At 38.5% G+C, this 26,204-nt stretch overlaps 1 protein-coding gene across 1 annotated transcript in view; it reads right to left on the bottom strand.

Annotated features, from left to right (window-relative positions):
* The window catches only part of CACNA2D1 (calcium voltage-gated channel auxiliary subunit alpha2delta 1), a 396,917-nt gene extending 371,517 nt beyond the window's left edge, over positions 1-25,400 (bottom strand). Inside the window, exon 1 of the mRNA XM_082061285.1 lies at positions 24,778-25,400. Within this exon, the coding sequence (XP_081917411.1) occupies positions 24,778-24,872 (95 nt within the window). The 5' untranslated portion in view covers positions 24,873-25,400. The remainder of the gene's footprint in view (positions 1-24,777) is intronic.
* Positions 25,401-26,204: the final 804 nt, after the last annotated feature.

The following is a 26,204-nucleotide window of genomic DNA, read 5'->3' as shown; positions in this document are numbered from 1 at the left end:
CCTGTACTCTCCTCTTTTTATCCTATTTTACTATTACTTTGACATTTTCCAAGTACAGAATCTGAAGCCTTTTGTGTGCCTCCACTGCTGTGATAATGTCCTGTTAACCCTTTTCCCTACTTCCTCCCTTTTTCCCATTTCTTATACTTTTCTCTGTACAGTCTTTTGAGACACTCATCTTTCAGACATGTGCAACTGTAAGCTCTACCCTTTTTAAAATCTTATTGACTATTAAAATCTGCATGATAAATGTGGCCTTTAGGATAAATTTATAAATCCAGAGAAAGAAAATGGATATAGAACAACAACAAAATAAAAAGACTTGTCTTTATTGATCAGTCATACAAGGAGCATGATTTTTTAATGATTTCTGCCATAACAGCACATTCATATAAGAAAAACCTCTTGAATTTTGTACTACAAAAAAATCCAAATTCTACTGTATAGCCATTAAGTCTTCAATTAAGTCTATCCATGTAGGATTTTAGTCTGCTAAAGTTCCTGCCACATTTTCTGTGTGGAATTTTACTTTCAAGAGAAATATTTTGATATGTAAATTAATTACTAGATTCAGACTCAAATTGCAAGCAGATCAGATGAGATGCCATTTTAATAGTTCGTTACTAATCTCATTATATTTACAACCTTTTTGTTAAAAAAATCAACCTCCGTGTTCTCTTGACTGGACTTTGTAGCCAGATATCAGTCTTGATCCATGAGAGACTGTCATGAATTTAGCAGCAGTAGCACAGTAGAAGAAGAATTGCCAGGACCACTGCGTGCCTAAGGAAGATGACAAGCTGAGAGTGAATAAATCCAGAACCAGGTACCAGAACACTAGTTTTATGATCAACTGTCTTCCAGTGTAAATGGAGCAGAGTGCTGCTTCTTCCTTTTATTTATCTGTGGAGAAAAGGTGCTTAATCTTTCCAGTTGCTGAAAGACAAGGAGAGGTTTCAGAGCAAATGTGGTAGCTTGAATGGGAATCTCTATATTTGGTAACACCTGTATCATCCTGTTCCTGCTAGGGTGATTAATTTTATTCTCTGCAAGGGAAAGCTTGTGTCATGTAAAGACAGTTTGTAGCGAATTTTTTTTTTAATGTTTGTTATGATGGAGTTGGAGAGGATAAACATATACATATAATACAGATACTAGTCTATGAAATGTATTTACACAGTGCCTACTCCTTTAAAATCTCTGTACATTATGATCTGAAATTAATTCAGCATCCCTCTGTCGTAAAAGGTGACAACCCCTTGCAGTTCAGGAGACTCAAGGAAATCAAGTGCCAGTCTAAGGCTGCAGAAGAAGCACTTGGTTCTTGGATCTCTGCAGATTCAGGCTGTTGCCATTACCCACTTCCTTGCAGACAGAGAGGAGAAATATGTCCTGACAGTGCAAAGAAGTACATTGGCTTTTTGTCATGATGCCTGCTGTCAGAGCTGGGTGAGAGCAGTAGCTCAGAAATTCAGCTTTATGTCACACGCTAGTTCAGGAATGAATTGTATCTGCCAGCTTCCTTTACTAGCTAAGTTGTACTGCAAATGCACTGAGGACACAGCCAAGGTTTGTCCTGCCTCACACCTCCACTGGGTTACATCCCTTGTGCAGGAGAAATGAGCAGCACAGGGAGGGACACAGAGCCCACTGCAGCAGCAAACCCGCAGTCTGCCTGGATGGAGTTAGACAACATCTACAAGAGGTGACAGAGCACATTAAAAAGAAGAAAGAAGAAAGGGAGAGACAGCTAGTGACATCCTCCAGCAAGTATTTTGGAATGCCTCCAGCCATCCTTCAAAGGCGGTCACGTGTATGTCAGATGCTTTGCAGTTGCTCCTCACAGCTGGGCTGGGATGGCTCTCCAGCAACACTAACAACACCTTCACCATATCTGGGACTGACACTTGGCTCTTGAAAGACTCAGAATTACAGTGGGGCTGGGGGCCACTAAAATTGATACTTTTTATCAATGCCAGACAGCAGAGATGGAAACAGCTAACTGAGGGAGTCAGCCCAAGCCCTGCCCATGCTGCTGTTTTCTGGTGGGTATTTCAGCCCCTCCAGTCGTCAGGCTGACACTTTGACAAGTGGTGAATGTCTCATGATGAAAACCATTAAAACCTGGGGACTGTTTACAAAGTGCTATGTTTTAGCATGTCCCCCTAAGCCAAACTGTATCAACACTGCTCCAAAAGAGATCCTCTTTGGGGCTTTCATTGGAACTAAGAATAGAAAAATCTCTGACACCTCTTTAAAAAGTTGAATGTGCAATACCAAAAGCTAACATGTAAAGTGAGGTGAACACAAAGCTGTGCTGTCTTGACACCCCTTTTCAGCTGTCCTTTGAGAGCTATGTAGTTCTGGGTTGCAAGGGCTGAAGTCCATATACAAGCCGTAAACTGGGAGAAATACATTAACTGTGTGTTGCCTGCTGCAACATAATCACATACAGGGAGCAAATCTACCACAAAGGATGTGTATAAGAAGCAGTATTTATGTCGCTGTATGATTAGTGTTAAGAAATTGACTTCTTAATGTTTAAAAAAAAATAAAAACAAACATATAAACAGTGAAAGTATGAAAGTTACTCATATTTTTATCATTAGATTCCTAGCAGTTCCAGAAAACTAGATTACATTCCTTAATTAAACAACCCAAGATTAGTTTGAGCACATGTGATTCATAATCTTACAAACCTCTGTTTAGAAAGACTAATTGCAAAACTGGGACTGTCAAGCTGTTGCACTGCCAGGTGGCAACAGTCTCCTAGCATGCATGCCTTTAACTCTCCTCACGGTTACTTAGTCCCCACTAAAAGGTATGTAAACAATATATATATGTGTTTGGACAAGTCAGGGTGGGAAACCCTCAGTCAGTGCCCCACTAAGCACTTTGCAGAGCTACAACTCTGGCATATGTACTTTCCCCTTAAGAGGATCAGGCTACTTGAGGATTTGCCACTCCTGTGCTTCGGCCACCAAGGGATTAATTATTGAACTAGAAATGGGATGACTGCGGTCAGGGAAGTTTGCAAGCAGGGCAATCAATATAAAGGCTATAAATGGTTTAAGGTGCATGGCTACCCAGGACAAAGAGCACTTTCCTGCAGGGTTCTCGTCTTCCTTTCACTCATAGGAGCACAGCACATTAAGCTAATACACGTGTATTTCCATTTGTTCTGAATTTCTATCTACAGCTGATGGATTTACAGCTGCCATGGCATTCACATTTCAGTTTACCATCATATCCTGCAGACACTAGTTTCCCCAGGACAGAGCCAAGCAGGCATCTATTACAACTGATGCCTACATTTCTAGTAAAGTCTTCCCCGAAAAACAGACAAGGTCTTTCCTGGAAGGCTTTTGCCTGAGAAGCCCAGAGCTTACACTGTATTTGAGATTTCATGGCCTATAGGAATGAAGACGCACAGGAGAAAGCTACGAACCTATACTGGACCTGCTACGCCTTTTGCAACTTATGTCTTACATACCACTGACATCTTCTCTGCTGGGACAGCTGTTGGATCCATACTGGCTCTCCCAGGCCTGGCGAGCAGGGTGGTACAGGTGTAGCCATTTTTTGCTACAATAAGGAATATTTGGGTAGATCCTGCCCTCTGACCACTGTTTGGTGAAAAATGTTATGCAAACATACATCATTGTCACAGGATTAGGTTAAATGTTCTCAATAAATTTGGAGGCAAGTACTCAAAGCTCGAGGTCTACATAGTGTTTGCAAAAAGCCTACAGAAACAGACTATATGCACACAGCTCTCTGTTGTTTTCTCTTGACAGAGGTTATAGTTTTAATTTGTAGGAACTGTTTTCCTGAAGTACCAGTTCTTTGATTTTGTTAGTGGAGAAGGAAGGAAAGGAAAACAGGAGGCACATGTCCAACCTACAGGTTCTGAGATCCTGTAAACCCAATACTAGAAATGACAGAAAAGATGATACTATGCGATTGCCACGGCTTAGGTTTGCACTCAGACATGAGGATCACAGTTCTTCCTTGCTTCTTATAATAAAACTGCCATCCTGCCCATCTGTTTTCTGAACCTTTTACTGTGACAGCACTGAATTTGGTTTCTTCCATGAAGCGCTTACCATGAAGAATCCTGTTTCACAGAATACAAACCCAAAACATCGCTGAACTAAGAGTATGGGAATAATGCTTCATAAGAGGATTTTGTTCACCTTTACCTTTAAAAACAGCAACTAGAATTTGAAAAAGAGGACAAATATTACTTTCACTCTAACAAATAAAATATTTTATGTCCCCCACAAGGTCTGAAATTGCTTAAATGCAAATTCTAGTAGTATAAGTACTACTGAGCAAGAGTAAAGCTTTTAAAAACTATCCAGACCTTTGAAAAGCAAATACTTGGTTTGCTTAAGGGACTACCACACATCTTGAGAGGATAATTCCTATGTGTCACATAAGATACAAGATCTCCATTATTTATACAGCTAGCTGTTAGTCACAAGTCTGTTTTGAAAACAGTGAAGGGCTCCTTCTCTCTGTGGGAAGATCATAACTGATTGTGCTTTTTTTTGAGATTTCCACCTCCTATCTGTAATTCTGCTGTCTGAAAACGCCCGAGGTTTGTGCATCATCCAGCCTGACCACTTTTGCCAGGCACTAATGACTCGCACAGAGAGGGGAGACAAAACCTGATACGTGTGCATACAAGACTAAGTACCATTTCAGAACCTACTTCAGCAACTATTTCAACGTAAGAAACTATTAAGTCTACTTCTGGAGTTCCTCCTCCCATTATTTGGACAAACATACATTTGTACCACTATCAGCACTGCAAACCACCCCTACCTAATGCTACAGACACCCTGGGGTTCTTTTTGTTCCATATATTTCCACTTCAACCACAATATTACCAAGCATGTAACATGGCCAGTGATTCTATTTTCATTAAGAATCTTAGTAACTCTTCTCACAAAGTACTGTTGTATCCTCTTGGTAACCTTCTTACATCTTTAATCCAGTTATAGGCATTATTTCTTATACTCACCTTCATCCCACTAAATAGGTAGATAGATGGATAGAGAGATCAAGAGATCAATAGATAGCTAGATAGACAGACAAAGGTTTTTATTTGGAAGGTAGTTTCCTAACTCTCACAATCTAAATGCATTTTTTTTCCTTATCTTTTGCTAAGAGCTATTTTAGTATGAATTTTCCTGAGCAAACATTATTTTTTGCTTCATGCAACTTCATGATGTAAGATACAAAAATGGACATATTTTCACATAATCCCAATATGGACCTGATTTAATGCCTGTGGAGGTTGATGGAAAAAAACATCTGACCCATTTTTTTTATTCTGTTTAGAAAATATATCTAGACTATGAAAACACAAAGGTGAAGATAAAGTACATGGATTCTATGCTGGATAAACGTTGAAGAAGAACCATGCAACCATACAGCCACAACACCACTCCTGTATGTTGTGACTAAAGCACAATACTCGTGAGAGGAAACTACCACCTATTCTGCCTAATAAAGACCAGGCTGGTAAAATAAATTCAGTAGAAAAGTTCTTCCCATTGTTTCCATTCTGCAAACAATGGCAGACAGAATCTAGCCAGTTCTCAAGCCAACTAGAAGAGACATAGTACTGGAGGACTGAGAAGAGAATAAATTTCTAATTATTAGATGCAAAAGCATTCTTCCTTCTAGCCTGGTGGTTCATAACTGAGCAGAGATACATTTGCCCACCACAATAGTAGCTGGTTGCAGCTAAAGCTGTGCTCAGGTAGCTGCATTATCGGCTTATGGCAATTCCGGTTTGCTCCTTTGATAAGCCAAAGCCAGATCACACAAGTTCACACTGAAGAATATTCAGTTTCCCTTGGACCCAGAAACTCAAGCTTATCACTAAAAACACCAGGCTTCAGAGGGTTCAGATTCATTAGAGACGGTTTGAATTTTCAAGTATAAAGCTTGAGACCATCTGTATCAAGAAACTTAGACCTATCCCTGTATTCCACACTTGAGAACACATCCTTTTTCTTGGAAACATCCTCCACCTTACACCATTTTTCCTTTTCTAAGGCCAGTCCTGCTATTTTTACCTAGTGACCCTCTCACTTCTTTCTGCAGGTTTGAATCACTCTCCACCAACCACCTAAGTAGACATCCCAGACCTGGCAGAAGCTTGCGATGTATTATACCAATTTAAAAACAGTAAAAAAAAAAGAAAAAAAATTAGGGGAACAGGTTGCTTCTCATGTCTCAGAACAGGGAGAACAGGTTACCAAAAATAACACCTTACATAAGCAAAACAAACCCATGCTATATTTTGCTACAGAATTTTTCACAACCAGACGGGCCACATGTAACCACTACAACTATCATGAAAAAAGTACTACTGCCTTTCCGAACCACATGAAGGCACTGACTTCACTTGCATTCCTTTGTTTACCACAATCTTCAATATCCTACAAGTGTATAACAATCATAAAACAGAAAAATCAAAGCAAATCAATATCAAAAAGGTTCTTCATCACATGCAACTCTTCACAATTGAATACTGAATTTTAGGATCTCTTTCACTGCAGACTGTGAAAAATTTCTATGAATATTAATGTTAACTGGCAACAATGAAGAGAAAGAATTTGAGATGTTTGCCTATGGACTAACACGTGTATGTTGCCTTTAATATACTGTTGCTGTTCTTTTTTTTTTTTTTTTTTTTTTCCAAATATCCTAATTAGAACTGTTTGCATTGGTAACATTAAATTTGGCCAATTAATATTTAAGAATCAATGTTGTGTTGACCTCAACAGAAGCATCAATAAAGATACATCATGAAAAATATTACTCTGTGTTTAAAATACTTTTATTGAGCACTGCAAACATTCAGTAGCAGGGCAACTGCATTTCTTACCATGTGCCTAATTTCTGTGTATAGCAGATAAACCCCAGCTAACTGGCAAACTTGCAGTTAAGTGTCTTCTCTTGAGGGAAAAACTTGTAGGAAATCGTACAGTTATTTGTGTTTGAAAGTGTGTTTCTTATCTGAAAACCAAAGACTGTACTTACACCTAGTGTCAGTGTTTTCCCCAATGAGATACTGCAGTGTTAACTAAACTGCTAAAATATGGGAGCTCTTTAAAGAGCATTTTTCTCTCCTTTCCATCACAAGAGCCATCCTAACAACTATAATTTCTAAGACATGCTTGCTTATGGAATTCTTCATACTATAGGATAACCTGGTTTGCTGATAATTTTAAAGAAAGCTTGTAATTGAATAAATTTATAAACATTTAAAAGAAACACCCTTCTGGAGCTTAGCTGGTTAAGAGAAATGCTAAATCTGTGCTTGCTGATTGCTGAAGCCAACTGACGGGTGGCTTCTATATTTAGGATCCTCCTTACACCTGTCAAGAGACAGAGAGAGACAGCCAGTGAAAAAGAAAGTGTGTGCACCAGAGCAAGCAATCCAGAGACCCATCTCTTGTAGCAAGGAGCTAAAAATAGAGGCAACAAAGAGCAATACAGAAAACAGAATAAAATCTTATTATTTGTATTACCCCGCCGCTCTGTGACAGGCTGTCAGCGAGCGCTCCGAGCACGGTACGGACCTCATTAGTTCTAAGCGACTCTGGCTTCCTGTGGGAAGCCACAGCGCTGCCCAAAGCTGGATACAGTCCAACTGTGTCAAACCTGTGCTCCTCAGGTGTGTCCCCTTCCCTGCAGCTCCTTAGCTGAAAGCACGAGGCCTTTGTGGCAACATTTTTGTTCCGAAGTGAACTCCGGAGAATATTCATCCCTGTGTTTAGCAATGTCACTGAGAATGGCCTTTCTGGCTTTGATTGGCGTCTGTCTGAGTCCAGGCTGCTCTTTGTTTGCTAATCTGACAGCATTTATTTCTATAGTGATGATTCTTAGATACATATGCAAACGTAAGAAAAGAAAAATCTGGTAGGTTTGTTTCAGATTCCTTTGTTTTAAAGAGAACAGAGTCCTGCATTTCCAATGGAAGGGCATCCAGCTCTACTAGGAGCTTGCTTTCAGCACAGGGATGCTGCTTTCCTCCCACCGCAGGTGCACCGCTCCTTTCAAATTTTCTATCTCCCAATAAGCAGAAATATTTGGGTTTATCCAGACTAAAGACAGAAATAGCACTGCTGGGGAAGTAAGGAAAATCACGCTATTTAAATTTACACACACGTCTTTCTAAATGCTACATGGCAATTCCTAAACAAAGAAATCAAATTTCACTCCACCTTCCCTGACTCATATCATAGCAATCCAAGTAACCTTTTAAACAGTATCTGATTCACCACCAGATTCCCTGCATTCTTTTTCAGAAAAAGAAACCAAATGGCCTTTAGGTATTCCCCAGTGTTCAACAACCTATAACTATTGCTGGCCAAGCTCAATTTAACTTTCAATAACTACTACTTTCTCAGAAAGCAAACAAGCAAGTCTTTTTTCCCCATCGATAGCAGATTAAATGCATTTTATTTGTCAAAATTTAATGATGTGGATGTTCAGTTGAGAGAAAATGCTCAGTATTTGTGAAAGATGTTAAATACTCATAAATGTGGATGTCTCAGTTTGGACAGAAAGCACAGAGAGCAGCTGCACAAATACCTCTGAATCTTCTCAAAAGTACCCCTAATTATTTGTCTACCAGCTAGTTTTAACCACTAGTCAGTAGTTACTCTTAGCTCATCTCTGAATATACGCAGCTGATGTTTATGTAGATATTAACTTTAACTATACAGAGGTAACAGGCAAATGAATATAAGAACATGTGGAAGATATATTCAGCTCAATAAAGAACTAAAGTCAAGCAGAGGAAATTTGTATATCATCAACACATGCATGCAGTAGTTCTATTTACCTCAATGCCACAGAAATAACTTCAAAATGTAAAAGGCAGAATTACAGCTTTACTGATGTCAACATGAATTTTGTGATCTAGATCCATGCATTTTCCTCATAGTTTAAAAGACAGAGGATTAAATTATTTGATACTTGCTGGAAATTGGATCCAGAGCAAGTTGTTGTGCTTGGTGTGGTGCAGAGTGGTGATGATGTGCATAGTGCAGACTCATTAGCTAAGGCAAACGTAACCCTGTGATAAGGTCACACAGTTACTAGCAGTTTATAAAATTACTTTATAAATTTAGGTTTGAAGTATAGCTTATATTTTTGAAAAGCTGAGGTGGTTTCTTTTGTTTGAATGTCATGTAGGTTAATATTCAATGATTTTTAATTCTACAGTTACAGAATATCCTACTAGATATTACCATGCATCATAATGGGAAAGTATAATAGTGCTGTAGAGTATCAATAATACTAGCATACAGAAATAAGGCAAAGTACACGCTACTCCCATCCAAACCAATGCAATCTCAGTGTACTCATACAAAGGATCTCAGCCTGAACAGCTGTCAGATATTCATTAAAGATACAAAAATTTAAGTCTCTTAACCGACCATGGTCTGAAGACAGAATGGGGCCATACTAGGTGTACTGTAATAAATTAATGCATCTAGCTCCTATAATAAGCTAACTGTGCCCAGTCTTACATATTTTTTATTTGTTGCATAACTGGACTGTCCAGAAATATTCATATGCAAAATTATCTGCAGGATAAGAACAATAAGAGAGACCTGCAAAGTGTTATGAAGTCCTAAAGGGTGGCAACACACATTTACAAAAGGATAAGAGACTTGTACTAAGTATTGGGCAAACCACTATTCTGTCCTATCCATCAAGAATGGTGTCACCTATAGCAGAGGTTATGCCATTCTCTTGGGTTCTAAACCATAAAACAATTTAATGTCTGCCTACATTACATGTCTGTCCTACATTGATAACAGCAACAAACTTATAGGAGAAAAAATAATAGAAGGGATTTGGCTTGCATCATGTTAGAGGTATACACACATTAGTATACATAATATTACCACTGCCATTATTTGTTCCTTGACAGGCATTATCAGAGAAAACCCTCAGGAGACAAACTATATTGCTTCATCATTGCTAGGGATGCTGTTTCCATGCCACACTTTCTGTCTAAGGATCTCTGTCTCATAACCTTTTGTCATAGAATCATAGAATAGTTTGGGTTGGAAGGGACCTCCAAAGATCATGTAGTCCGCCCCCATCTGCCATGAGCAGGGACATCTTCACCCAGGTCAGGTTGCTCAGAGCCCTGTCCAGCCTGGCCTGGGATGTCTCCAGGGAATGTGTTGTATTGGAGTCATTTAGTGGTAACTCCTTCAGATGAGCAAGCTGATGCAGTACTTGATCCAAAAACTGAAAGTCAAATCCTGCAGAAGAAATGTTATCTTGAGCATCTTATTATGACACCATTCCATACTTACACCTTCGAAGTGGACTTAAAAATGACTTCTTTTGTTGGTTGGGGTCTTTTGGTTTGTTGGTTTGTTATTTGCTTTTGTTTCTGTTTTTCTTTTTTAGTAACATAACAGCTGGAAAGCAAACAGTTGAGCAATGAAAAAATACTTTCTAGCTCCCAAGTAATACAGGAGAGAGCTTTTGTTCTTTCAGATTTTTCTTCAGTAGAAGCTTAACAGTTCAGAGGCACCATGGACATGTTCAGAGAATGAATCCACCAGCTACCCAGCGGTACGATCAAGGCACTGTGTATATTTAATATGCATTTTCCTTACCTTAATTTGCAGGTTAAAGTCTGTGAAGCAGCTGATAGCCTCATCTTTACCGTAATTCTAATAGCAATTTGTAATCAGACTTTTAGTCTGCTCTGATACTTAGTAGCAAACTATACACTGTATTACATTTTGAAAGCATTGTCCAAACAATTATCTATGCCCTCTTGAAGATACAGAGATGAAAGAGAAAACTGGATAAGAACAGAAAAAAACAAACCCTGAAACTCCTGTTTTATTTTTGTAAATAAATAGCTCAGACACTTTAATTCAGCCCTAGCTTACAACTTTGAAGCCATGTGATTTCAAACCATGTCTAGTTTTGAGATGCGCAGAATGAGCTTTTCTTCTAAAAAAATGTAAGTGTAGCAATGATAGGGGATTACATTTGTATGGATGCAGACAAATCGTGGTGAATTACTTCAGTTGAGAGAAAAATCAGGTGGCCATTAAACTGCTGGTTTCAAAGCTCCTGAGAATTTTTTTTACTGTATCATTTCAGCATAATTTCAGACTCTCAGAGAACTATACAAATAATGTAGAATAACAATACTTCACTGTAAATAGCCCTTATTTTTGCATTGATTTTGTTTAGATAGACTTTGAGTGCTAAAAAGATTGTGTAATTACACCATTATGAAAACAGACAGCATTGCCAGCCAAGAAAACCTTCATTAGCTCATTATCCAATTTTCTCAGGTGAAAGAAATGTCGCATGGAGGGTGTGTGTCCATTGCAAATCACATAGTAACAAACCACAAACTAGAATCTATCTAAATTGAAGCTGAATTAGAAGCTTCATTTCACACCAAACAAAACTTGAACCTCATGCAGTCTTTATTTGTCTATCATATATTTGATTAAGGGCATTGGACTAAAACATACCTATGATACAGCATGTTAAATAAAGGGGAGGGGTATTTCATTACTTTGCAGATATTGTAGGGGTGTTTCACTGTAGGTAATGAAGAACTAGTTTATTTTAAGCAGTTTTTGAATGAGTCATTTTACAGACAATCCCGTTTGCAGCTTATCTATATGGCCATTAAAAAGCCTTAAATAAATTTTGTCCAAATACATGTCATTAAGTGTCAATGTATGAAACTTTGATCTTGTACACCAGAAATCTAAAATTTCAGGTAGAGGTGAAACCTCTTATATTTGGATATGGTCGCTATCATAATCACAAGATCAAATATAGACACACAAGCATGAGTTTCTTATATATGCAGGTAACTAAAACAGCCTGTATTTCCATGGTATACTGCTGACAATTCCTGTTTGTTAATTTTTAGGAAAAAAACCCAGCTAGGAAATAATTCCTGCTCAGCAAGGAGCTGTACAATTATTGAAGTTGCATAGCATAAAACCCACAAGATCAGACAGCAATTTCTCTTTTTACAGTGAAACAATATCCTAGCAATAGAAAACATCCGAACATATCTCAAAAACATCTCTTTGCGTAGGTTATCTTTGCCATAGCTTTTGGTTTCAAAGAATAACTTTTGGCTAATAGCTCACTTGCAGTTCTCAGAGGCAGATGCCCCTGCACTCCCTCCCCGGAGTGGAGGTGATTACCGCGTTTTCATTGTCAGAGACCTCAAATGTCCTTTGCAACTTTACCAAAGTTACCCACAAAATCCACCTGTCATGTTAGTCTTACACAGAAAGTGCATTTTGAATAATTAGCTATAGAAAAAACCCTCTTATTAAGTCAATATCATAAAAGTTGTAAAGTCAAATAACCAAAATTCATCTGCATTTTAATATGTAAGCATAATTCTGCCCTTTCGCATTTATTTCATATCCTCAATGAAACATGTTTCCAGCAGAAAAAATAATGGTTGATTTTGTAACTGAAGACAGGATCACAATGAAGATGTATAAAGACAGCAATTCAAGACCATAAGGCAATTTCAATATCTTACATTTCCTAGTTTTTGAGTGTTTAGCTATATAATTGTATAACTTACTCTTGGATTTTTTTAAAGACTCATCAGCACTTTCTTCTATAAACAGATTACTCTCATGGGTAGTAATGGGACAACTGTAAAGTCGAATACTAATCACCCAAAAGAAGTAGAGCCCCAGATAATTAGATATGGGGAACAAAATATCTAATCACAGATATTGAACACGTGCTTGCAAAAGTGAAAGAACCACCATTGAATACAGAAAGGGACATCTACAGAAGCATGGACATCTACAAGAATAACTGAGCATTTTTGTGCAAAACTACCTTGCTGGCCATAAAAGTATTTTATTCTATAAATAAATCTAGTTATGAAAGGAAAAATCATTATCAGTAAAATATCTGCAAGAAAAGTAGTATCTTTCTATACATCCACTACAATATTCTTTTTGGCCACTTGCTAATTGTATCTCTCACCATCCATGCAAGAAAGTGATGGGTGTTTGTAATCCTAATTTTGGAGACTGGGAGAGTGTATCTGTACTAGGAATATTTATGTAGCGAATGATAAGTAAAGATACTGGCTGAGTGCTTCTAATAGCAGAGCAGTTATCACATCAGAATTCCACCTCACGTCCCCATAAAATACCAACTTCATCTTTCATAGTTAACCCAGCTTCAGTGTAAGAAAAAATACAAAGTTTGTCTGTAAATTTCTTGCTGATTTTAAATCTAATTACCTAAACAAAAAATCAAGATTTCATACCAGAAGATCAACAAATTATTTGGTTGTGCATAATGGGGGTTAAATAAATGACTTATATGATTCCTACCATTCTAAATTGCAGTGCTGAACTCTAGAATTAAATGCTTAAAAAAAAAAAAATAAAAAAACAAAAAAAAGGAAATTTGCAAAAGCCACTTGCAGTTACCCTGCACATTATTAGACATGGCATTATTTTGAGAAGGAAAGTATTTATTTCTTACAATTCCATACTTCCATAAAATTGTGTTTGTTCCTAATCTGGGGGAACATTTTTCAATGCCTTCCAGCACATTAAGAAGTTTTTTACATGGACACTTGCTCAGTGGGGCACGGACAATGAAGTGGTGTCAGAGCTTATCATTGAAAAGGAAGACAAATGACCACATCTGATATCACGCATGGTTTCTTTTTGATATACTACTATTCCCCTCTGTATAGCCTAATACGATCATGTATTACATTTTATTTCATGTAATTTTTACAATCAGGCCTTGACAATGATGACTTATTCTGTTGCGGTGAAACCTGTATGTGTTTAATCAGAAATTATCTTATGTGGATTTGTCCTTGCACTCAGGATTTAAACGATACAGGACTGATATTCATTTTGCTGAAATTACACTGGTGCAAAGAAGGATGAAATTGGGTACCTAATCATTTCCAAAGACAGAGTATATCCTGAGACATACTCTTAGTCATACAACAAACTAATTACTCCTTCATGTGTTTCTAATCAGTTCAAAGTGGCTGCAAGGACCAGATTCTGCTTTCAGTTACCACAAAGCTTTTCCCCATAAGGTATACTGAAATCTCCTTAAGACCTGTTCCTGCACATACTAGGGATCCTCTCCCAGCTTATATATTTACCTGCATAATCTAAAATATCTGCAAAATAGATGAAAATCTAATCCAAGAAGATACTAAGGCAAGAAAAGTGGCTTGGTGAATAACAAAAGGAGAAAAATATTGGTAAGGACCACACTTACTTTTACTATTTGTGGCAAGCCAAAATGATTGTAATAAAAACTATGCTACTCCTACTTAAAATCTTGACAGCCTTGGTGATTATCAGGTAAGCAGTGATTGCTAATGACCATCTTAGGCATGCTACAAGTCCATAAACACAAATAAGTTGATGCTGGACCACCTAAATAGCACCAATAATGTACTTTTATGACCTTTCTTCTTACAGAAGCGGGACAGCTTGCAATATGCAACGCATTTATTCAAGCGGGACGGCAGTGGGGTATCATTCCCATTTTAGAAATGGGAACAGAAGCAACAAAATCAGCAGTAGCCAGTGCTGCAAAAGAAGCTGGTAGAAGAGCAGGTTAATAAACTCAAATGTCATGAGCCCTTGGTTAGCATTGTCCCCATGTATTGCTTCTATTTTAATTAGAAAGTACAAAACATTCACAGTGCAAGTGTCACATAAACTGGGCATCTACATCTCCAGCTGATTTCAATGGTGAGAACAACGATTTTCCGTGTGGCAAATGGGTGTAACCAGCTCGGAGCGCTGGCATGAGTCAGATACGCTGGCTTCTCCTCACAGTACTGTCTGCAGATTTTTGCTGAGTCCTCTTAGTTTCTAAAAATGTCATTAAGCTTCTGCTTTACAATCTGTGTACATCTGAGAAGTACAGATCATAGGGATAGAGTTCTTCTAACTCCCCAGATCTCAAGTTACCAAAAGAAGCAGATATGATGATGCCTTTTCTACAAAGATTCTATTAAAAAAAAAAAAAAATCAAGAACCGGGTAAATCAGAAAAAGTTTGATCATTCAAATTTCTGAGGTAAGATGGGAATATAGGAAACATACATCTTAATAAACAAGGCTTAACAGCTTAACAACATTTTCTAACTACATGGGGCTTCAGAGGCATTAGCTAACAAATTAATCTTGACAATAAACCCTGGCCTGACTAAATGATAAGATACTGCAGTTTCCAACATTACTGAGAAAAATTAATGTAGAAAACAAAGATACAAAACTTAAGAAATAATGCAAGGGAGGTAAAGGGCAGATATTAATAGAGATATACAATGATAAAGAGTTCAGCCAAGATACATGCAATTCCAGATGTACATCACAGAAAACACAAATAGAGTATTTCTGATTAAATAAAAGTAAATTAAAAGGCCTATTATCTCTTCTATTGCTATTCTTGTTTGCTTGTTGTTTTTTGTTTTTTTTTTTTTTCCAAAATTGGTGCCACTGGATTCATTTATGATAAATGTCACAGATAAATAAATAGTTGCTGCATTAGGAAACACACAGCCAGCTAACCATCCTGACAAAGGGTACCTTTCCACAGAAGTTGATGGTGCAGGAAAACTCATGGCTCACTTCACTCAGTTTCCACCATCTCTCACCACACATTCCTATATGTGTGTCTCTTCACTGTAACCTGTCTTTGAAAAAAATTCTAATGAACTTGTTACATCCATATGTAAAAAGATTAAAATAACCTATGAGGCTAACAGAAAATATGAACATTCAATAAATTCTGCAGGAAGCATTCTAAATAGAATCATAGAATTGCTTAGGTTGGAAAAATCCTTTAAGATATCAAATCCAACCATAAACCTAGCACTGCCAAGTCTACCACTCAATCATGTCCCTAAGCACCACAGCTACAGGTCTTTTAAACACCTCCAGTGATAGTGGCTCGACCACTTCCCTGGGCAGCCTGTTCCAATGCCTGACAACCCTTTCCATGAAGGAATTTTTCCTGATATCCAACCAAAATCTCTCCTGCTGCAACTTGAGGCTATTGCCTCTCATCCTACCACTTGTTACTTGGGAGAAGAGACCAACACCCTCCATGCTACAACCTCCTTTCAGGTAGTTGTAGACAGTGATAAGGTCTCCCGTCAGCCTCCTGTTCTCCAGGCTGAACACCCACAGTTGCCTCAGCTGCTCCTCATCAGACTTGTGCTCCAGACCCTTCACCAACTTCTTTGCTCTTGTTTAGATATGTTCCAAGCACCTCAGGGAAATACTTACTGAAGAGCAGTATACTAGGAATTATACTTTAATTCAGTTTACTAAAATAAATCAGCCACATAGAGGGAAAAAAAAAAAAAAAAGGCAATATCTACATTAATGTCTGCATGTGAAACTACCACATTTCTGGGTTATATTCACAAAACAGGGTATCAACATATCTCACAGGGCAGGGCACTCGGCAAGTAAAGAGTACTGCTTCCAAGTACAGAGCTGTATGTAGGATCCACAAGACCTGTAGCAAATAGAGTGTTCAAATCCACACTGAGGGAAAATCATTGCTTTGAGGTTTCATTCAGCCATTTAGAAACTAAGTCATTTTTCCCACTAGTCCACATCAGAATATCATAAATCAAAACTTGCCTTTTAATAGGCAGTTGAACTTATCACTCAACATTTTAACTGATCTAATGGGATATTAGATCTACTTGTGCCAGAGTAAGTTATTCACCTGTAAGAGTAGGGAAAGAAAGAGTAAAAACACTAACATTGTAATTCATACTTCTAGTCATCTTTCTTTCATTCTTCTCCTTATTTCTGTACTATTGATAAACACGTTTCTTCCAGTTCAGAGTGAAAAATGTTTTACTAAGTAATCATCAACAGAACAGCCCCTGTGACTTAATTTTCTCCTATGGAAAAAGTTTCAATTTCTAATCAAGAGTAAATACAAGCCAGATGTGGCAAATTTCTACTCATTCCAAGAACAAAGAAAACTTCCCTTTTAGTGGTTTCTTTAAGACTACCTTAGTGCAGAAAGAAAAACGCAGCATGATATCAAAAGTGACAATTGAGAAAAATGGCATGCCTTGATTTAGGCCTTAGCCCTGCCAACCTTGCCCAGAGACCTAATATAACTTTATTTTTATGCGTACTGGAAAGAAGATTTAGTCCATGCTTAGCAAAACATAATAAACATCCCAGTAAAGATAAGGGAGGGAGAGAGTATGTTGCTGGGAAGTGTTTAAAGCTTTTAGGCCAGCCTAGTGTGGAGCTGCACAGAGGAAACAGGGGCGCTTGAGTTAGGAAGTTGTTTAGATAAATCAAGTTTAGCTTTTCTTCTTTAGATAAAAATTCACATAATTTGTCATCTGATTACTAAAACAGCCAGACTGTGGACTCAGCAACTCCTTCATGTTCTTATTTACCCCATAAATCAGGTCAAAAGCAAATCAGAATTTAATATAATGGATGAATTTGAGAGTCTTTGCTTGTAGACTTCATCTGAAGCTTTATAAACATGAGGGTTGATAAAAAGGAGCACTGATCCAATATATAGCTCCATGTTAAAGATAATGATTACTGTGTAAAAAATTAATCTTAGCCCATATTATCCATAGGACACATTCTTCAAAAAGATCCTATTCTTTCTGTATTTATGGCTCTGGAGAAATAGGAGACATTTAAAAAATGAAAAAAAATGCTTAAATCTCTATGTAGCAAATCCTTTACAAAGTCGGACTATAGTTCTGGTCCTGACCAGTTCTCAGATGAGAAGGAGTGAGAATGTAATTTAAAGAGAGTGAAAAATCCAATAAAACACTTTTATTAGTCAGCAATATCATGACTTCACATTCATATTTTATGGGTAATTCAGGCCTGCCTCAGATTAAAAAAAAAAAATAGTCTGATTTTGAATTACTGTAATTAACTGCAAAAGCTTGCTGATTTGTTGATGCAAAATAATGTCAATCTTTTTCATAAACTTGTTAGAATCTTTGTAAATAAATAGCAAAAATTATACGAGGAACAGAAATTTGGCTCTTTGTCAGAGGTTTGCCATTGACATGTAGGGAACGGTGTTGTAAGGAGGGACATAAGTGAAAAATCACAGTCCTTTCCCTAAGATCACCAGTGTAACATTACCAAATAGTGAGCCATATTCTTGTCAGAGTGAGCTTGTGAAAGAGGGAGTATATTTCACATTTCACCCTGAAAACCTATTAAGTCTGGCGAGAAAGAAGACATGGAATGTTGAATTTTCCTAGAAACAGCATAGGTCAAAAAATAGTCTGGAAAGCACTACAGAAGGAGAAGACAAATCCCTCCTGAGCTGAATAGCTGCAGGCATACGTCATTAAAAAGCTTTGAGATATATTTTGAAAATCTTCACTCTTAAACTGATTATTTTTTTTCCAAGAATTTCAACAGGACTTTTATTTCAGCAGCATAGTCTGGTCTTAAATTGAGAATATCCATGAACATCACTGAAGTCTGAATTCAGTTGCAAGTGATCTCACTATCAGAGTTACCTGTTTGTACCTTAACGTGAGCCACTCCTGCATCACTACTGTGTGCATTACACAGTACCGCTCAACATCCAAATTGTATTCTGCAAATGACATTGATTCCAGTTCTTTTACTGTAGGAAATCAGGAGGGAAAGAAGAATCACAGCACACTCTAGTAGCAATGACCAATTTACTACGGTAAGCAATGGCACAACTGATGCAAAATTCAACTCTTGGTCAGATCCTACAGAAGAGAACATTGCCCAATATAAGTTTGAGAGAAGTTGAGTGGGATCAGGCTATTTAATAGATGCAACAAGAGAAAAAAGCCAGAGCTGTAATCTCAAATGCGAATCATTTAAGTATAGTATTTGTTGATACCTGTCTTGCAGCAGCTGCAGATGGAATGAAAAAGCCGATACAGGAATGAGCTAAGAGTGATCTAAGACACATTATGGAGGTGCTGCCCAGGGATGGGGGCAGAAATGCAGTTATTATTTTGTACTTCTTAAGTTCTGTGTATTTTCAAGGTGCTGGATATGTTTTGCCTGGACACAGAGGACACTGAACTGTCATTCCTTCTTCCAAGAAGTCTGATTCAGTGTTTATAAAAGACATAAATAAAGGATGGCATCTGGATTTACTGAATGGTCCAAAAATTTTATTCCAGTGTTATGTTCGGGTAAATCATTTCTGTTAAAGCAGATATTTTAACAGGGCACAAAAAAACAATATTTTCAGTAGTCCATAATACCAGCTTTTGTCACTAAGGTCTTTAAGCTCTCTAAGCACAATGTGCATCCCAAGCATAGAGGGATCAAAAGCCCCTGTATTGCTGCAAAGAAGCACAAAACCATCTGGGGCCCAGCTCTGCCTCTACTATGTTCAACAACAGAGAGAATGAGCCATTTTTCTCCTAAACTACTGAAATGCTCCTAAACTGCAACCCCTGTCTCACTGAGGTTTAAGTCAAACATTGGTCTGGAAGATAATACCACCTTGGGTAAAAGATTCTCATAGAGGGAAGAATAAAGGCACAAGCCTGTCTGATCACAGTTATCAGTGGGCAACTATAGTCTATTTTGTTTCTTTGTTACAAAAGATTAAAGTAATAATAATTTGACCACGCTTCCATCAATTTAAAATGCTCTGCTAGATAAATATTTTTAAGATCTGTACAACAGGCCTTCTATTTAACAATGAATACATTTCAGTCTAATGTGCTGCCAAGCTCCAGCTCTCTTTCTAGCAGCTGAATTCTTGGATAAAATCATTTTGCAGGGTATGAGCAATGCATTTCTGAAAATAGCATCACTGCAAGATGAAAGATGGCAAGAACCTCTACAATGCTGATTTATTTCCATGGAATTTTGTCTCTTATAATCAGTGTATGTTTTGACATTTTCAGCTGAATTTTCATACTTAATAAAACATAAATCTATAGAATTTTCTAATTTTGAGGCCACAGTATAAATGTCTAATAGGGAAATAAAAGAAGAAAAACAGTATAAAAAATAATACCCATTCACAATTTACATCTAAAATATGTAAAGCAGGAAAATGCTTTGTGAGATCCCAGTAATTTGCATTTATCACCACCACACGTACAGAGACACTCACAAAAAGAAACCAACACCAATCAACAAGCTGTTTCCCACTTGAAGTATGTTTCTACAAGAGGAATGGATAGGAGCGATACTTTAAAATATCAGTGAGTTTGTACATCTTGCGTAACGGTCAGTATTCCTACATGTGCTGCTGAGAAAACACTAAGAGGTGATATTGCACCTTCCCTGATTCTAAGTAGATTACACCTTTTGGCTTTCTTGCCAATTCACTGATAGGAAGGTACACTTCAGTAGGTGATTTTTTTCCTAATAAGGAAGAATTTTAAATAGATTGGAAAATAACAATTTTCAAATGAGAAAGAGCCTGGTATTTTACAATCCATTAACGCAGCTGTCTTTTCTAATTAACATCAGCAATAAAATTGGCATTCTTCTGTCATAGATTTTATGCTAAAAATGAGATTATAGGTATATGAGAGGTGTCAAAATCTCTAAGTCTGAAAGTAGAAACATGAAAAGAAAACATCATATATATCTTTTGTCTGCATCTGGTCACTGATTTCATACAGAAAGTGATGCTCTGTACCAAGCCCAGCTACATTCTCAGCAAGACCTACCCTTGTTAGGTCCATGTACAAAAACCAAAAATTATGAATGTCCTGGTTGTGCAAGCCCTAATTCATATGACTCATATAGACTTCCCTGAGTTGTCCCAATGACACCAAAACTGTAAGGATGATTCATGGAAATTAAAACAATGGGAATACACAACTTCTTTTCTGAAAATTTTCTGCCTGCATACATATGTATATATGTCCCTATGTATATTTATACTCAGATGTTTTACGTCAATTTATTTAAGTAGCAGATCTGTCTTGAATATAACATACAATTTTATCTCTACATACAAAAGAGGTGGTTGAGGGGGGGAAAGGGATAAACGATAAAGGAAAGAGGGAAAATGAGGGGGAAGGCGGAAATTGGAGAAAATAAAATAAAGCAGACATTAATCTATATCCAGAATGATGTAATTACAGAAAAAATACCACCGATATTGAACAACTTCATCCAAGAATTCACCAAAATTGAAATATCTGTTTTGTTTCCCTGGTTGTTCTTTTTTCTTTTTTAATCAGTACAGACAGGGTTCTCATCAGGAAGCAGCAGGTACAGCTTTATATCGTACATTACTCACGATCAGTAAAAATATGAACACTGCTAAGACATCTTGTGCCAAAAGTATGCCTAAGAATGACAACTTATCTTTAAACTCAAGGCTATCTGTTTTGATGCAGCATAGATTTTTAAAAAATAATAATAATAAAACTATAAAAAACCCACAAAAATAAAGTGAGTCCTATGCTGCCTTTATCAGGAAACATACAAACTACATTCACTTAAAGTATTTTTTCTTCTTAAGTCTGTATGGATGCAGATGATAAGTAAATATATATAGCTACAAAGAAAAAAGTGCTTTGCATACTGTGTTAGCAGTAGTGTGGTTGTAGGGACAGGAGTACTATATGCAAGAAGATGGTTATGAAAGTGCAAAATATCTGCTATGCTATGCGTATAATTTTAAATATTTGGAGTTGCTATGTTAAAAGAGCATGATACCCTGCGCCAACATATAGTAGATGCCTAATACAATGATGCAATGAAAATGATACATTTTAATGAAACCTAAAATGTATCGATCAGTAACTAAGCCTTACAGCTAAAGATCAAGACATAATTACCGCTATACTTAAGTAGTTCATTAAAGAAAAGTCTTCAATATTTGCGGTGAAATATTCCAACATGGGAAGCAAGAAATGCGATTATATCACCTGCTCAGATTTTCAATGAAAAATTAAGGCTCCCATTTTATACAGCATAATCCTTCACTTGAAATTCTCTGTGCATTGCTGGGCAAATATATCAGAGCCTTTTCGCCTTGTCCGACAAGTAAAATTAATCAAATGACTGAGATTCTATGAAACAAGCATTACTTAAACCTTCAGCATTTTTTGCTAAAAATGTTTCATACTTGTATACTACTGCATTGGTGATTAGGACTTCTGAATGTTTTAGTAAAAGCACATGCTGAAATATTTACTGATGCAGAAGGAACAGATGACTGAAGGAAAAGTGATTGTACACTAATGAGTTGTTGATGAAATAATGAATTATATAGCCATGAATATGCACATTTTTCATACAACAGCTGGGAAATACTGCTTCCTCAGACCAACATTTTAAGTAAGAGAAAAAGATGCTAAAGATAACAGGGAAAAATCACCTTGCTAAGAACATAATATCTGCAAACCTTCAGTTCTTTAATTATTAATATCCTTTCTTTCCTTTATTCTCTTCTCCTGTGTTTTTTCCTATTTTTAATATTCTTAAAATATAAACTATTTCACATTAAGGGCATTTGCGTCACTTCACTTTGTTCTTCCCCATTTGTAGTCTATAGTAGGAAACAAAACACTGCTGTCAAGTCTTAAGAAAGAATCCCAAAAATCGTTTTGTCCTTCACCTGTTACATCATTACTTTTTGCAAAGCATCTCTCCCTCCATCAACCTGTTGGGTTGTCTTCTAAATGAACTAAGCCTGATTTGAAATTTGATTTAATTTCAAAGGGGAAACATTACTATGAAGGAAGGACAGACACTATAGATTGTTTCTATAATATTTCAGTGGAATGATAATGAGAAAAAGGAAAGCCAACAGCAAGTAGGTTGTGTAGAACATGGAAATGCTATTCACTAACTTCATATTCTGAATTACTCAATCATAAGTATAGTTATAATTAAAGTTATATAGTATTTTTCTCTGTTGACATTTTCTATTATCATAATTGGCAGTGAAGATAAATTCTGAAGGCAATTATCAAACATGAACAGAGGGACAAAAACAATTTTAAGGAAATATCACGTGATGTTTTGCTAAAAAGTGGTCTAGACTTCTATTTGAAATTATACAACATTCTTTTTATATGTTATTATTTTAATTTCACTAGGTTACATTTTTCTTCCTCTTTAAAAAAACTACAAAAATCTATGTAGAAGATAAATTCTAATTAGTTGTGTATGATAACCTTATCAGCTCACTAAGAAACAGTAAATACAGGAGCTCAAACACAAGAAAAGCAGTGACTTAAAAAGCCCTGGCTTTGTATTTTGTCACTCTTGCTTCCACATGGCGCAGCTTTACAAACTGCAACACAAGAATATTTCAAAAGATAATTTTCCCTTCAGTGAAAGGCTATATTTATTCAACTTAGAAGATATTAAGTGGTTCTTTTGCACTTATCTTTCTATTCCTTTCATTTAACAGTGCGAGCATCCCTTTGAGTCTTTCATAATGGAACCGATACTCAGAACTGAATCCAATTATAACAAGCTACCAGCAGTACTAATTGGTGAAAATCCATTGCTGGCAATTGCTGTAAACTCATCCTTCTGCACAGGATGAAAGAGGGCAATAAATTCTACCCCGCGTTAAACAATAGGGAAGACTACCATTAGCACTGTTTTTCTTATGTAAAATGCATTAAAGTGAGTCATCCACTTAAAGTTACCTACTGGCAGCTTTAACCCAAATTCAAGGACTAAGCGCTTCCAAAAAAAACCCCCAAAAGAATATAAAATAATCGGTCGAGGAAGTGAGAAGGAAAAGAAAGCACGGTCATTAGTTTATAGTGTTTCGTTGTGTTTATTTTTTTTCCCCAATCTGTAGGCGAATCTCAGATATGATGTGTTGGCTTATTTTTGCCTTTTATTACATGCTTTCATTTCATGATCTTTGCACTCCCCTGGGCAACACTTTCACGCCAGTAAGTCTGCAGTGCTTTAAGGATCTCTATCTTACGGCCCCGCCAAACAGAGAGCTGCTTGCACCGAGAGCATCCACCTGCTTTCGCGAAGGTGATTTTGGAGAAGTACCGATTTGCAAGGCCAGAGCTGAGGAAAACAGCTCTTCAGTGGTGTTGCTTTAAGCATGTGAAACCCCTCCGGGGTGGCACACGCGTGCGCACACACAACCCCCCCACAACCGCGGGCAGCAAACAAACCCTGCGACTGTCACAATATTCGTAGTGTGCGTTGGAACACGGCCAGGTAGGAGTGAGGCTCAAAACTCAAAGCGATGCTCGCCCTGCCTGCTACACACGCCTGCGGCAGAAAGGCAAGAAAATCTACCTTTCGAGTGGGTTTTAATAAATTGCTAAAGTTATATATATATATATATTTTTTAAATAGTGCTAAAACTCCAGCCAGGCTGAAATAACCTTTGTGAGAGGAGGGGGCGGGCTCTGTGTAACTCGAAACTTTCCTCTCAGCACCGCTGAACTGCCAAGGTATATTTAGAGCTGGGATCCGCTCTGGAGCGGGGCTGTGAGGTCAAACCTTTCCCTCAAAAGTGCCGCCGCCGGCCGTGACCGGGGCACTCTCCCCTCATCCTCTGCTACCGTGACTCTTTCCCAAACAAAAGCAGCCGAAACCCTGCAATTTTTTCCTCACCGCCACTTTCCGCCCGTACTTGTATTTCCCTTTGTATTTTCGCCGGCACAGGGATGCGCCCCCGCCCCGGCCGTGTCCCCCGCCCCGGACCCCCGGACCCCGCGGGGACTTACGTGGTGGCAGAAGGGAAAGGTCCCTCCGAGGAGTGGTTCATCACCAGGGACTGGAAAAGTGTCAGGCTAAAGACTAGCAGCCAGCCAGCAGCCATCTTCCTGATCGAAGATCGATCCCCTTTCCCCAAGTCGGCGAGACGGCAATAATAATAAATTCAATTACTGTGTGTGCGGTGGTGTGGGGGGGCTGTTGTTTTTTAAAGCCTCCTCCGCTCCCCCCCCACCCGCCCCCTCGCGGGAGGCGCAGCCCAGAGATGTGCGGAGAAGCGGCCGAGGGTGGGAAGGAGGAGGAGAAACGATGGAGATCTGTGGGTGGAGAGGGGGAAAAGGAGAGAGAGGGAGATACTCTACTCTCTGTTACTCCAGCAGCAGCTCCAGCTTCATCTGATCCGCCGCCATCAGCGCTACTTTTGTAACAGATCTCCGCTCACTCTGTGTGTCTGTCCTTCCCTGATTTATTCCCCTGATTGCAGCGCAGGAGGAGGCGGAAGGCAGGCGGGGTATGGGCTTCTGAAGAGAGAGGAGGAAAGAAGGGGCGAGAGTTGGAGACGGGCAGATCGCTCCCGGCTCCTGCCTTCCCTGCCGGCAGCGGAGGAAAGTCGAGGCGGGGAGCGGGGGAGGGCGCCGGGCCCTGTGGCTGCCGCGCTCCTTACAAGGCAGCCGAGGAACTCCCCGGGCCGGGCCGGGCGGAGCCGCCCCCGGCGCCGCGCTCCCGCCCCGCCCGCCGCGGGGCTGCGTGCCGCACCTCCCAGCGCCCGGACGCTATTTTTAAAACCGCTTCGTGCCTTATTTTAATTCTTCCTCCCCCCACCTCCGCCCTGTTGAGCAGCAGCCTCACACAGCCCGTGTGCCACCAGTCTGCATGTATATATGTGTTCATATGTATATATAAATGCCGCTCTTTCCGCCGCTGGCTGTAGAAGCGCTGCTCAGCGCGGAGGGGCGAGTGCGGTGCTTCCCGCGGAACGCTGCCCGCGGAGCGGAGCGGAGCCGGCCCGGCGGAGCAGCGCGGCCGCCCCGGCCAGCCGCAGGGTCCCGTCCGCGGCGGGTGCCCGAAGCACTTGTGGGAAGCGGGCCCTGGGGGCGCGGCTGGGAGTCCTAAGGCTTCATTCCCGCCCCAGCCGCATCTCTAACCTAGATATTAATTTCAGATTCCTTTGAAAATACAGAGGACAAATTCCCTCTCCCATCCTTTATTTTACCGATGTTCACATCTACCGGTCTCTGTGGCAACTACATTCTCCGTACAAATGGAGAAAGTAATTCAGGGAAATATTTCTCAGCTTATTTACCAAAGTAGATAAAAGTTCAGTCACAATTTCGATTTTTCTTTTTATCAGTGGGTTGTTATTTTTGTTTGCTTGATTTTCATTCTTTTTATATGTTTATACATTTTTAATTATTTAATGAAATAGTATTATGTTTCT

Source organism: Streptopelia decaocto, assembly GCF_964273445.1.
Source record: "Streptopelia decaocto genome assembly, chromosome: 1".
Taxonomy (NCBI): Eukaryota; Metazoa; Chordata; class Aves; order Columbiformes; family Columbidae; genus Streptopelia; species Streptopelia decaocto.
This window is presented reverse-complemented; position numbering and strand designations above follow the sequence as displayed.